Genomic DNA, 14,493 nt, shown 5'->3' on the forward strand with positions numbered 1-14,493 from the left:
ATTCCGGCCTGCTCTTGGTGATTTACAGGAAGGGGTACTTGTGGCTATATTGATGTGTTTTATAAACGAGAAAGGTTAGTGGTTGTATTTTGAGATGGATCAAGCCATGAACATACCCACAAAAGGATCAGGTAGCAAGTGCTACTGGTAATCACAGGGTAAGACTTGAACACCAACACATCATTTAAGATCTTAACTCAAAGAAACACAATTTTTAACAATCGTATGCATTAAGAAGCAAACAAGGTTAAATGAGCTCAGCACAAAAAAGATAAAAAACTGACTTGGAGAATAAATAGAGTTTGTAGTGAAACAAAAAAAATGCATAGGAACGGCCTCCTTTAAATGTATTAAAGGACAAAATGATTTCATTTTCAACATTGTCCCTACATAAAATCAGATCAATCCATAATAATGGCATGGGATACAATGCTGTTTATCGTCTGAGTTGTCTCAGTGGGTACCACTGTTTTAATCAAAGTGTGTCAACAATATTAAAATTACAATAATTACAACAATGACTTATTTAACATTTTTCAAGTAGAAAATTAAATAGTCTTAATTTAAGTGGTCAATATGCTACGCATTAGTAGAAGTGGGTGTGGTTTCTGTTAATAATAGCTTTAAAAAATAATCTACCTGTCTGTAATGGTGCAGGTGTCAAAGTGAAGGTGGTTATAATTTCCCAGCATGCCTTGCTGCACAAGGCTGAGGTTCACTGGTTGGCCATTGATGGAGATGAGCTTCATGCAGCCTTGGAAGGATGGGGACGGGCAGCCAGCAGATGAACATCCTGAAAATAAACGACAAAACATTTTTAAGTTAGTGCTGGAGACGTTTTCACTATCATCTCACATTAGCGTGACAGAAAACGGATCCACCAATAAAACAAATGGTAAATTGTCTGCTTTTTATAGCGCTTATCAAGTCACTGAGGACGTCTCTAAGCACTTTACAATGTGCTTCAGACTTACCCATTCACTCACTCTCACTCTCACACACACACACACACACACACACACACACACACACACACACACACACACACACACACACACACACACACACACACACACACACACACACACACTCTCATGATTACTGATGCAGGGCACCAGTGCCCATTCCTTTGGCGCCAACAGCCCTGGGCGCTGATTGGCTCCCTGCAACTTTTTAAACCCACCCCGCTCCCGGTTACCAGCGTCAGACCAACTGCGAACCGTAGCTATACATAAAGCCATCTCTTTTGACTCCTGACTTTATCCTGCCCTGTCTGATTCCCGTTGCCGGCCTCTTTTCTGAACCCATTTTATGTTTTTGCTCCTCCGTCCCAGGCATCGACCTGTTTTTTCTCGCTCTCGACATTGCCTTCGGTCGACACGGAAGTGCCACTTCCGCGTTCCTAGCGATTTGCTACCCCTGACCGACGATCACCAGATCGTGGGTGCAAGCCCTTTCCTCCTTCTAAATAAAGCTAAGTTAAACAAACGCAATTGGGTTCAGTCTCCGTTCCTTGTCCGTGACACACACACATACAACCACAAACACGTATAGGGGCGACAGCCATGCAAGGGGCCTACCTGCTTATCAAATGAAACGATACTTTTTTAATAAAAAATTCAAACCGAGAAGATGACCACAAGGTGTTTTCTACCATGCTTGGTTGATTGTGTGTTGTGGTGGATGAAACAAGGACAGGGCCCTATTCAATACATTGATTTTAATCTAATTCATGGTCAAATCATCCATCCATCCATTATCTGCACTTCTTATCCTCAGTAGGGTCATGGGCGTGCTGGAGCCCATCCCTGCTATCTTCCGGCAGTGGGCAGGGGACACCCTGAACTGGTTGCCAGCCAGTCGCAGGGCACACAGACAACTCACTCGCTTATTCACACCTAGGGACAATTTTGACCGGCCAATTAACCTGACATCCAGTTTTTGGAATGTGCCCAGAGGAAACCCACGCAAGCACGGGGAGAACATGCAAACTCCACTCAAGTCAAGTCAAATTTATCTATATAGCCCTTAATCACAAAAATGTCTCAAAGGACTGCACAGGATTACAATGACACAATTACCTGATCTTAAACCAACATGCGGAAGGTTTGATCTCATGATCTCAGAACTGTGCCACACACGCACTATCCACTGCGCCGCCGTGCTGCCCATGGTCAAATCAATGAACTGCAAAATTATTAGCAAAGTTCGGGCACCTTTCTTTGGGGGGCGAATTTAAGCACTTTTTAAAGACTTTCAATGCCATTTTTCTCCAGTAACATTAAAGAACCAGTCTGGTGTGAATCACGTGTTTTGCAAGGACACACAAAAAACTGTGATTTGCATATGTCATTTTTATTATTGTTAGAGCATTTATAAAGACATACAATTTTTGAAACTTAAGTAATGTTAGATTTTGGTTCTGGAGGATAGACCCAGGTTGGGGAGGTAGGAACTGGAGGGCAGTAGTGATCAAAAACTACGGTATTTACAGAAATCAGGAACCAAGAAAGAAGTGTGCACTAAGCAACTAACAAGAAACTAGAAACAAAAAAAACTTGACAAAGCTCAAATTACAAACTACATAGAAACTGGAAATGGAAAATCTGATTATGATGATGGTGGTGGTGGTGGCCGCGGTGGCGGCATTGGCAGTAACAAAATGGCCCAGAGGATAATAGAAGAATTCAAAAATGACAATGATAATTAACAAAGTATGATGTTCGAACGATGGTATATAAAGGGTTGGGTTAGATTAGGATTAGGCACAGGTGTGTGGATATTACACACAACCGTGACCAGTTCAAAACGGCCCTCTGGGGGAGGGGGGTATGCCAAACCCTAACAAGTAAAGCACAAATGTATTTGTTTTTGAGAGAAATATTTCCCTCTATAAGTGTTGGGTAAAAATAACATTTTCAGTTGTAGGGAGTTCTTCTCATTACAATATACCACTGGACAACACAATTTTCTGCATGGCTCATAATAACATTATATAATTGATATGTAATCCTTGCACTAATACACATTTCTCAATGCCGAGCCTCGGTGTAGCATGCACCTGTCCTCTTGGGGGTGACCCGTAGGGGGCGATGATGCTTCATAGGACAATTCCTTACATACTAATGCGAGCTGCATTTAAGCATGAAGGAAGAAGAACTGCAATGACAAAGTAAAGCAAGCCAAGAGCAGTGACTAGCAGTGACTATAAATAAAAGTACGTCCTTCAAAAGCAATGAGATTTATCATTATTTTATAGTTTGGATATTTGGCATCCTCTTTTAGTAGTTTGAGCAACAGAGATCACTCGGTTTTGCGGGTAATGGAGACCAGAACCATCCGCAAAGAAGTGAAAATTTACGAAGTAGAGTCGCACCTTCATAAAACCCTCCAAGGGTTAAACTTATCTTGAGAAAACATCATTGCCGACTCAGAGTATACGACCGAAACGAAATAACAATTACATATCTAGAACCAATAATGCACAACACATAATTGTAGTTGAATAATTGGTTTTATTGTAATTACACGAACGTAAAACAAAATTGGAGGGCTTCTTGTTCCAGCAATTCAAAGAGTGGGTGGCTAGCTGCATGCTAAAATTGAGCCACATTTCCATAATGATTAAAAGAAAACCTTACCGAATGTAGCATTTTCCCAAATATTTGTTGAGTCATTTGTGTCATGGCTAATGGACCTGGCATTGGCAAGATACAGGGTCCACAATCGTAGCTTAGCAGAGTTGTTAGCCCAGCCGTTAGCAGTAGGCTGGACCTGCAGCCAAGCTATTGCTTTCCCTTCCGACGCCGCCTCAGTTGATTCCCAGATGTGATAACAATCCACATAGCACCAGCTGCCATTTCTTTGCACTCCTCTGAATTTCCTTAGATAATTTATTTTCAATGTAACGAGCCGCTAAAAGGTAGCAGTTGCTATGCTTACCAGGTTGTCTACAGAGGCAGTCGTGCACACAGGCAGTCACACACACCAAACAGAATGCTCTTCCTAATCAGTCCCTGCTGTCTGCAGTTTACAATACGTTGATATCAATAACAATAAAGACACAGTAAATTTAAAAAACAATTTGCAAAGGAGTGAACCAGTGATAACTGAAGCGTGAAATAGCGAGGGGTCTCTGTAACTGCATTTGGCACTTAGATATTATAAAATTATTTCCTTCTAAACACAAAATAAAACCGCTAAAACACCAACCTCCAAAGTAGAAATTGCTTCTTGTTTCCGGCGTGGCCGACAGTTCGATCTCAGACGGTGACTCACTATCCAATGTCAGTCGGATAAGGAAATTGCTCGTCTCCAGACTCACAGAATGCCACAATCCATCATTGACCGTGTAATCTGCAAGAGAACCAACAAGACGACAACCAAAGAGTTATTTGCTGTGTCTTACCTTCGGAGACGGTAAGCAGCATACGGTAATTGATGTTGTTTTGCTCACACTCTTTTACAATCTAATTAAATTCAGTTGGCGTGTCACCTTTTGGCTCACCTGGAGAAATCTCCGAGGTGCGCCCCGAGGCATGCAGGGTCAGCTGCGGCCGGCCTTTGCGAATGCGGACTTGAACTCTCTGGGGCCCGGGTCCGAGCGCCGCAGACAGTAGCAGCCCCTCGGCATTCCATGTGCGGAAGTGGAAATGGACGGAAAAGCCCCCCGTGGTTGGTGCCCCCATCGCCTCTGACGGAAGTGTCAGGTAGCTGCCGTTGGTGCTGAGGAAGGTACAAGCTGCCAGCTGGGGCTGCGAGCACGAGAAGGTCACGTTGCCCTACAGTATAACACAGGCTCCAATTCACACCTCTTTTTAGGACAGCGTGTCTCATGTGAGATAGAATTTCTATTTGTATGGAAATCAAGTTGACATGCTCGGGCAGGGAACATATGGCTAAAGAAGCGCTCGTTTCGATATAATTAAACTCCCAACAGTTTGAATGAATCAGCTTGTAGGCCTTTGATACAACGGCTGACATATTTAAAACATCATAAATCGAAGACTTTTTCTGTAACGGTCGTATTCCAATCCGCCAAATCTGACTCATTTCTCCCCTGCCGATTAACAAATTGTTGCAGTGGCTCAGCAGACAGTTGTACCCCTTTAATGTAAGATCTTAAAACCGTTTAAACAAAAATGTGAGATTTTGGTGGAATATTAGTAATCCCTTTTGTGAAATCTGTGAAATCAGCAGATACATGGTACAATCTTACTCGCATTATAATAATTCTGTTCAAGCCATTTCGTCGCATATTGTAGTGCTTGGATAAAAAAGCACGACACATTACAACCATATAATCTAAGACCTTTTGTTATCAAAGTGTAATTGATAAATGTATTGTTTTAATATCATACACCAGCAAAAGAGATTGCATAGGATTCCAATTTGGTATTTGAACTATTATTGCGTACTGTTGTTATTTGTTTAGACTATTTTGTTAACATAATTTTCATTGACGGCCAATCATATTGCTGTTCTTTGATTAGCACACCCTTTAGGGTGGATGTGCTTTTTTAACCCAGGAGATTTAGTAAAAGACAAGAGCTCAGGGGGGTTCTTTAGAAACTTTAAACTTATCAATAAGTTTGAAATGTATATTCTCCTTTAAAGAAGGTTGTAAACATTCAAGCAAACATGAAATGAAAAAGGTAAACGTGTATAGTGTTTTAGAACGCCAGCTTTGTTAATGCATACCTGTCAACCTGTTCGTTTTTGCCGTACGACGTACAAGAAAATCTGTACGGAAAAACGCAAATTTGTCAATTATGGGTACCATCCGGTATACACCGACTATCACGAAACGGCAAATCAATCAAGTCAAACGAGTTCGCCGCGGTAGCCTCTATCTCGGTATCGTTTTTTTCTTTGCAAACGAAGCGAGCGGTTTGATGCTACTGTGCGCATGCGTCTGCCGTCTGGGGATTTCAAATCATGCATCATTCCTATCACACGTGAACAAAGCGAAAGCAGACCAGTAGGCCTACATTACAACATAGTTTTAAATTTTCTTTGGATGCAATCATCAAGTCACAATGGCCGAACCTGAATCAAAACGCCGTAAGTCATTCTGATCTGAAAACAACAGGCGGGGTTGATTGAGTACATTTGAAATACATGTGGTCTTAAAAAACATCGGATTTCATGTGGTAGTTGTGTGGTGAAAGGAAGTTCGTCTTTTTAGAGAACCGTCTTTTTCAGCTCTTAAACGGCTCACTTGCTTTGAAGAATTATATTACGAATTATTATGTTGTATGAAGAAGTTAAGAAAAAAAGTATAAAAGTATAAAAAGAGACAATGAAAAAAGACAGGTTTGTCGTTATCCCTTTAATGAATATATTACCAAGAATAATTTAACACAAAAAATGAATTAATAATTTGAATAAGAAAATGTATTATTCTACTTAACTATATTTGCATGTATTTTTTCATTCCACAGTAAACGTCCAAGCTACTTAATTTTTGAACTTTTTTTTTTATAATAAACCTCATTCATGTCGAGCAACTCAGTATCTCACAACAAAACGTGATTAAACAATATATATGATATAACGAAACACATGTACAATATAACATGTTAAACTACATAAATAAACACGTTTGAAAAAAATATATAGAGTAAGATTATTTTGTATTTTGTAAGGGAAAATACGACAGTTTGTAAGGGCATGGAGACGTGAGGTTGACAGGTATGTTAATGTAATTACATGTTATGTGCAGGCAAAGCTATTGTTGTCATTGTTGTAATTATTATGATGATAGAAATCAAATATTACATTTCAACTACAGCTGATACTACGTAACTATAGACGAGAGCTCCTCAGCTTGTATCCTCTCTCTTGTCTATCCTATTTGAACTTTAACGCGACAGCATCGCAATTTTATTTTAATACACAAGTCACATTAGAGGGAAGATCTTTGGCTCTGCCCGAATTTCTTCTCCTTCGAGGAGGATTTTCACAACATGCATTTACTTTTACACAAAATATAAATAAAATGCTTACAAACTACCAGTTTGACTCAAAATAGAGAAGTGCATCATTCTCCAAAGCATGCTCTGCATTAAACTCGGCCATATTGTGGCAGTAGGCTAATTTAAGTACCGTATTTTCACAACAAAGGGCGCAGTCCCCTAGCTGGTTCTATTTCTGTATTTAACACATACACAGGGTGCATTGCACGGTAGGAAACGGGTGCCCTCTTTTGCCTAAATCCAACCCTTCGTGTGAACTATGCTTAGCGCTGCATTGTTGGTGATGTTTGTATATGTCTTAATGAATGACAACATCTCTCGCTAGTGCTCGGTTTCCATGATATTCCACGTACCATAGAAATCAAAAGAAAGTTATTTAAAGCTCAATAATACATTTAATATAACAATGTCATAGAAAACCCTCATAGTTTTCTTTTTCTTTTCAATATTTGATACAATGAGAAACAAAACATTTAATTTTTTTATCATTGAAGTAATATTATTCAGAGTTGTTTTTCAGTTTAATTTGGAAACTTTTTATTTGAGATATTCCAATATATTTGTGAGTGAATAATTATATAATTTATTTTGATCAGTTTCGATATAAAATAATAATAATTTTGAATAAATTGCATAGTCAATTACCTGCGATGTATGCCGATGGAGATTTTTTATTTTCCTGAGTTCCGTTTAGTGGAGAGGATGACGTCACACGCTAAGCCGGGAATCGGAGAGGAGGTTTGCTCCGGTAGCTACACGTTAGCGTCCGAGATGCTAGACGTGAGCCACGTTTTCGTAAAACACAGTAAACTGCACTCCCTGTACGCTTTGATGTTTTTCACCAGCACAGCCAGTTTGTCTTATTTAAGAGTTCACATTTACCATGATTACGGACTGTACAGAAGACTTATAACGCCGCTAGCCGCTTAGCCTTAGCTCCGGCACCCCATCCACGACAGGGCCCCCTCATCACACCGGCGCGAGAATTCTTCAGGGCAAGGAGTTGATTCCTCGGATAAACGCATTTTTGTGCGTTAAACCCCATAACGATATGATAGAAAGTAATCCAAAGTATACGGACGGCACTGAAGACTTATAAAAAAAAAAACATAGTTTTTTGTGAGCCAACCGTAATACCGTAGTGGGTTCAAGAAAACCGTACTCATTACGGCAAAACCGTAGTAATTGGCAGGTATGCTTTAGTTAATTAAACGCAAGTTATTTTCAGCATGACTGCCTAGCTTCCTGCTTCTTATCTAGCAGGTCGGCCCCAGACATAAGAAGGTTCTATGAAGCACAGTGACTTGGAGTTACATCGCAGCACCTGGCATAATATTACATTAGAATTGCAAACATTCTTTTTGTAAAGTGTTTTTCCTGAACAGAAAAAACAAAGTGCACATCAGGGGTCAATTATAACAATGTGTTAAAGACTCTTTCCCAAAAATGAAGCAACTAAATTACTACATGGAAACCGGTAAACTTTTCCAACATGTATTGTTTTTTTTTCTTTCTTTCTTCAAGGTGGAGTGCGAAAGGACTGTCTTTAAAAAACTTTAAAAATGAATGTTTTTCTCGATTGTTTATCCGTCAACAATGTTAAACTTAGTCAGAAGAGCATTTACACAGATACCTTTTCACCACACCCATCTTTATCTTTCTTTTATCATTGGGGTTCTGGCCATGGAGCGCATTGGGTTGGAGGAGAGGAGGCGGGGGGAAAGGTGATTGGGAGTGATTTTACACGCGTGCTTCTATTTTTCTTTTATTCTGGGATTAAAATGGTGAAAGCTAGAAAAACTCTGTTAAAATACAGTCCAAATGCCAATCCAGACCCTAAAAATTTTTTTTTAAAAATAGTTTATCTGGGCGCATCTAATAAAATCACGTACACGGCGTGCAAAACAAGCAGCTTGACGGAGGGTACAATGCTAATTTTAGCCAGAAGACAGCATCAGAAAGTTAAAAAAAAAGGGTTATGGACACCACCTTTAAGGTATCTTTAAAGGAACAGGGATGTGTTAAAATAAAAAAAAAGGTAAAAACCTTGTCTTAGTAAAGTCAATGTTTCCAAACAGTAAAATACAAGACAGAAACTGTTAATATCATAGCACTTGTTAGCTTTTGAAATGGGATGTTTTCCCCCTGGTATGTACATTCTGTTGAATAGTGTTTCCTGATTTACTCTGACAACTCTTTTTCCAAGCTTTTGGAATAAAGTATAAAAGTTGAACGAAATCAAGGCACCTTATAAACAATTTAATTGCATTTTCTGTCAAGAAAAAGCATATTTATCTTTGTGAATTAATATGTTTTGACACAGCTCTTGTTTTTTAATCTTTCTGCCCAGTCTGAGTTAATTGGTATTGCTAATTCAACTCTGATCCCCTCTTTGTAATACCATCCTTTTCAAGTGTTCACACCTTCAGCTGATTTGGGGTAATGGTCTATCCAGGCCAGCCGCTTACATCAACAACACCCCGTCATTCCCAAGAGGTGCTAATTGGAGACAAAAATCAATATCTGCCAAGGTGGGGTGAAACTTATCCAACAAATAATGTCAGAGTGAGAACAGGGCTCAACCGGCAAGTGAAAATTGCTTGCCTTATGGAGCTAAGAGAACGAAATGATAATTTCATAACATTTACCAATTAATGTGTCTTTTCAACAACTGAAACATTAAACAGGGTTCTGCGATTTTTTTCATTGCCAAATTCAGGCACTTTTCAAGAACTTTCCAGGCCAAATGTACTATTTTTCCAGTGCCTTCAAAGGAAGAAATCTAGCGCCAATCAAAATAAGTTTTTTTTGTTGACTTTGATGACTAAAATTAAGTGCTTGCTGCTAGATAGATAGATAGATAGATAGATAGATAGATAGATAGATTGATACTTTATTCATCCCCGCAGGGAAATTCACACTTCCTGCAGTCTCCTTTGTTGTTTATCAACAGATTAACAGGATGCCCTCGGGGTGCTTTGTTGTAGTTTAGCCACAGAGGAATGGATGACGTCACACGCTAGTCCAAAAGTTCGATGTCACTGCAGCAGATGGAATCTTTGTGCCCAGGGATACACCACCTCGTGTTCACGTAGATAGCGAGTCCACCTTTGGGGCGGCAGTAGCTCAGGAGGTAGAGCGATCGTTTTAGGATTAAGGGATCCCAGTTCGAATCCCGGCTTGTCCGTGTTACATGCCGAAGTGTCCTTGGGTAAGACACTGAACCCCCAATAAGCAGGTTAGCGCCTTACATGGCTGCAGAGATCACAACCGCTATTGGGAAATGTGAAGCGCAATGTAAAGCGCTTTGGGAAGTCATTGACTTGAAAAGCGCTATATAAATGCAGATCATTTCAGATCATTTCATTTCATTTCATTTCACCTCCGCTCCGCTTCCCGCAGGCTTTTGTGTCTCTGTCCAGCTGCGCTGAAACCGGGTAGCTCCGGATAGCTCTGGGTAGTTCCGGGTAGCTCTGGGTAGTCACGGTTAGCGTCCGGGATGCTAGACGTGAGCCACGTTTCCGTAAAACACAGCAAACTGAACTCCCTGTACGCTTTGATGTTTTTCACCAGCACAGCTAGTTTGTCAGTCTTATTTGGTAGAGAGTTCAAATTTACCATGATTACGGACGGTACCGAAGACTTATAACGCCGCTAGCCGCTTAGCTAGCTCCGGCTCTCCATCCACGATAGGGCCCCCTCTTCACGCTGGCACGAGAATTCTTCAGGGCAAGGAGTTGATTCCTCGAATAAACGCATTTTTGTGCCTTAAAACCCATAACGATAGGATAGAAAGTAATCCAAAGTGTAGTTGTCAAACGGGACGAAAAACACCAAAGATAGAAGCAGACACTTAAAACAAAAAGTCCGAAATAACACGGATCTGCTGGAAAGGCTGCCGCTTTGTGCTATTTTGATGCGTTCCTGTCTATGACATACTGTCTTTTTATGTCAATGTATGTCTATAAACTGACATGAATTATGCCATTCTGCTTAAACAATGCACACACAGTTTTGTTACATCACACTTGTTTACAAACACAGAAAGGGTTTTATCGGTATTGGGCAGAGGTGGGTAGAGTAGCCAAAACTGTTACTCAAGTAAAAGTACTGTTACTTTAGAATAATATCGCTCAAGTATAGGTAAAAGTAGTCATCCAAATACTTAATTGAGTAAAAGTAAAAAATTACTTGCAACCTCCTCCATGATTTCTAAGTGGGAGAAATAGCAAAATAGCAGGCTGTTCAAATACTTATTTTCTTTACTGTATGTGTGTATGTATGTATATATATATATATATATATATATATGTATATATATATATATATATATATATATATATATATAAATATAAATATATAAAAGTGTGTGTGTGTGCGTATGTGTGTGAGGCTAAATTTATATGCACTGCACATACAGCACAATGAAAAAGCATTTCTATATATGTAATAGATGTCAATACATTTCTATGACAGGAAGCTTGAATCAAAGCTAATAATGGAACACTTTACTTCAAAGCAGTTTTCAGGACACCCAAGTTTGCTGTACACAGAATTTCAAACAACAATAAAACAAGAATAAAACATGTGAGTAATCAAGACCAAATATAACCAAAAGTAAAGTTAAAATTAGAATTTAGGAAACTGACTGCTACATGTTTCCTTAAGTTCGATGTTAAATTCTTGAATGCAAAAGTCTCAATTTTTTAGGTAAAGAAAGGAGACATTGCATATTGTCACTGAAGTTTCGCACTCTTTTTAAGGAGAATATGCTTTTAATATGAGGCCAGGGGTGCTCCTCCTCTTCTTTGTTTTCATCATCGGGATTACTAAGCGATATGTTCGATCTGTTTTATTCGTAAACAAAATTTCCCCTGCTGAAGTTGAATGTGGTCATGTGACGAGGCTGCTACGTTTCATTGGTTAAACTTGGTAGAGCCCTGGCGGAGTTCTGCGTCCAAATAAATGCGCCTTAGCAGAGACAGACAGACGCATACTTATCTGGAGGGGATTTATCAAGTAACGAGTAACGACTTCAATGTTGCCTAATGTAGCGGAGTAAGGTACTGTTTTTTTTTTTCTTCCACAAATTCACTCAAGTGAAAGTAAAAGTATAGGGACATTTCTCAAAACGTACTTAAATAAATCTAACGGAGTAAATGTACTCTGTTAATACCCACCCCATGGTATTGGGTAATATTTGAGATTAATCTGAAAATGAAAAAAAGTACTGTATGTATAAAAACCAGAAGAATGAGCCAGATTTTCATTCATTTTAATGATACTGATTGCTCCGAAGCAGAGTGCATTCAATCTTTCAATCTTAAAGACTGCTGATCTTTTTGTTTTAGTCATTTGTAAGTGTGTTTTTTCAGAGGATAAGTGTCTAAGTTGACTTAATAAATTTTTTAATAGTTAATTTTTTGCATTTTATGATTCATATCACTTTCATAAAATATATTAAATATATTCTTTATTTATAGATTCTTTCTCTGTTTTCATTTCAAGAATGTATTTTGTCTCCAAATGTTGCCTTTTAATGTTCTTTTTTTTCTGTGTTGAGTACATTGAGTATTCTCAGGTACTGGATGTGCTCTATAATTAAGTTGCCTTCAATTTCAATTTGTTACAATGTCAATTTGACCTCTTATCCCAACATGGTGAGTGGTCGCAAGGCAAGAGTATTCTAGCACTTTCCAAAAACAAGACGATTCATTAAGAGTAAAAATATTTAAAGATAACAACATTAAATATTTCCCCTAAAAAGAAATTGAAAAATGTTAAGGATGTATTAGTAGGATGTATGTATCGTAGGAAACAAGTTATTTCTTGGACTTTACATTTAAAGATATATTTCTACTTTTTTCGAGAGTTTTATTTGTGTGCATTATAACAGCTAAATAAAATTTCACCGTACAGTAATCCCTTGCTATATCGTGGTCTACTTTTCAGGGTTTTTATTCTTTGCAGATTTTCATTGTGCTTTGTGTTCTGCAGCAGACAACAAACAATGAATGCTATCATGAGGAGCAGGTCGTGGAGGGCTGTGTGTTTGGCATGACATTACTTTACAATGTAGAGTCTACACCACAGCACATTGGCAAAGTCATTTAGCAAAAAAAGTTTATTTGTAAAACAGAACAAAACTGAGAAACGAGTCAATAGGGAGCGACATTAGAGTTGCATTGTTCCCCAGGGCTTAAAATGAACACACACACACACACACACACACACACACACACACACACACACACACACACACACACACACACACACACACACACACACACACACGCACACACACGCACACACGCACACAACAGTGTGGAACAACATCGGTCTGCTGAAACGGTAATCGTCCTTAAAGAAGCCGTCTCCACATAATGTTTTATTGTCTGTAATACACTGCGAGGAAGTCATTTACAACACAAGGTAAATCTCCACACTTTGATTCATCTGAGAGGCTTTTCCTCATCTATGCTGCTGTTATGTTTAATGGGCTCATCAGAACGCTCTCTAATGACTGTCGGTGAACAATAGCATCATTGAAAGGAGATAATTAAAGTACATTTATCTTATTTTTTACTATGGTAAAATATAAATTTTGTGGTGAAACTTTAGTTTTAACGAACACATTTTTAGTGTAGTATACTGTAGAACAGGGGTCGGGAACCTTTTTGACTCAAAGAGCCATAAAAGCAAAAAATATTAATTTTATTTGGGGAAAGAGCCACACCATATATTATGAGACAAATTTACTAAATTGCTAAACCCGCGCCCCAGGCAAAAGCTTAGTCTTCAGCACATTTATTTTTGATGATTTGATAAAAATTATGAAAAGAGAATAATGCCAGAGCCCCTGTCCCAAAATCAACAAACAGACCACTTTAAACTTGTCTTTCTTGCAATGACTCAAGATCGGTTAAACTCCTTTTGACCCTTTTCTATCATACATATTGGTTTCAAAACCAGATGCAAGCATTTATTTTGTAAAAACGTCACAACATTCTGAGAATAGGGAGCCTTATGTGCTTACCTTTGGCGAGAGATGGGAAGGAGTGCTTGTACTTTTTGCATAGCTCCACCCATCCCTCCCACTCACCCAATCAAATGACTAAGTTCTCTTCCGGTGTTTTGGCGTATTTACAGTTCTGTGGATTCATCATAAGGTATCTGAACACTGAACACAGATTACATAGTGAACTTTTATATAAAGGATTCTTTAGCGTTGTACAGCTAAAACGAGTTTTTTTTTCCCCCATTTTTTTGTGTGACACCTTGACTGTAAATTGTAGTGAAAAACGTGCCATATATATACTGCGAAGTAATCCTTCGTCAGTAAGCCTCGGGTTGGCTTTGCGTGTAACTTAATAGGATAGACGAAACAAGTTTTGGACAAGATGGAGAAATTTTGCATGCAATCAAATCTGTCTCTGAGCCACAGATACTCGTAGAAAGAGCCATATATGGCTCGCGAGCCATAGGTTCCCGACCCCTGCTGTAGAACATGGGTGTC

General features: G+C 38.9%; 1 protein-coding gene across 2 annotated transcripts in view; it reads right to left on the reverse strand.

Moving 5' to 3' along the window:
• Positions 1-14,493, reverse strand: part of LOC148353352 (contactin-associated protein-like 5) — a 303,332-nt gene that overhangs the window by 137,958 nt on the left and 150,881 nt on the right. Inside the window, exons 8-10 of one of the 2 annotated variants that reach the window (XM_088352165.1) lie at positions 4,508-4,781; positions 4,213-4,356; positions 640-793 (exon numbers count right to left, since the gene is read on the reverse strand). In XM_088352165.1, coding sequence (XP_088208291.1) covers positions 640-793; positions 4,213-4,356; positions 4,508-4,781 — 572 coding nt within the window. Of the gene's footprint in view, positions 1-639; positions 794-4,212; positions 4,357-4,495; positions 4,782-14,493 lie in introns of both variants that reach the window. The other variant, XM_088352163.1, reaches the window with a different exon arrangement.

Source organism: Urocampus carinirostris, chromosome 14, assembly GCF_059441175.1.
Source record: "Urocampus carinirostris isolate Australia breed hairy pipefish chromosome 14, RoL_Ucar_1.0, whole genome shotgun sequence".
NCBI lineage: Eukaryota > Metazoa > Chordata > Actinopteri > Syngnathiformes > Syngnathidae > Urocampus > Urocampus carinirostris.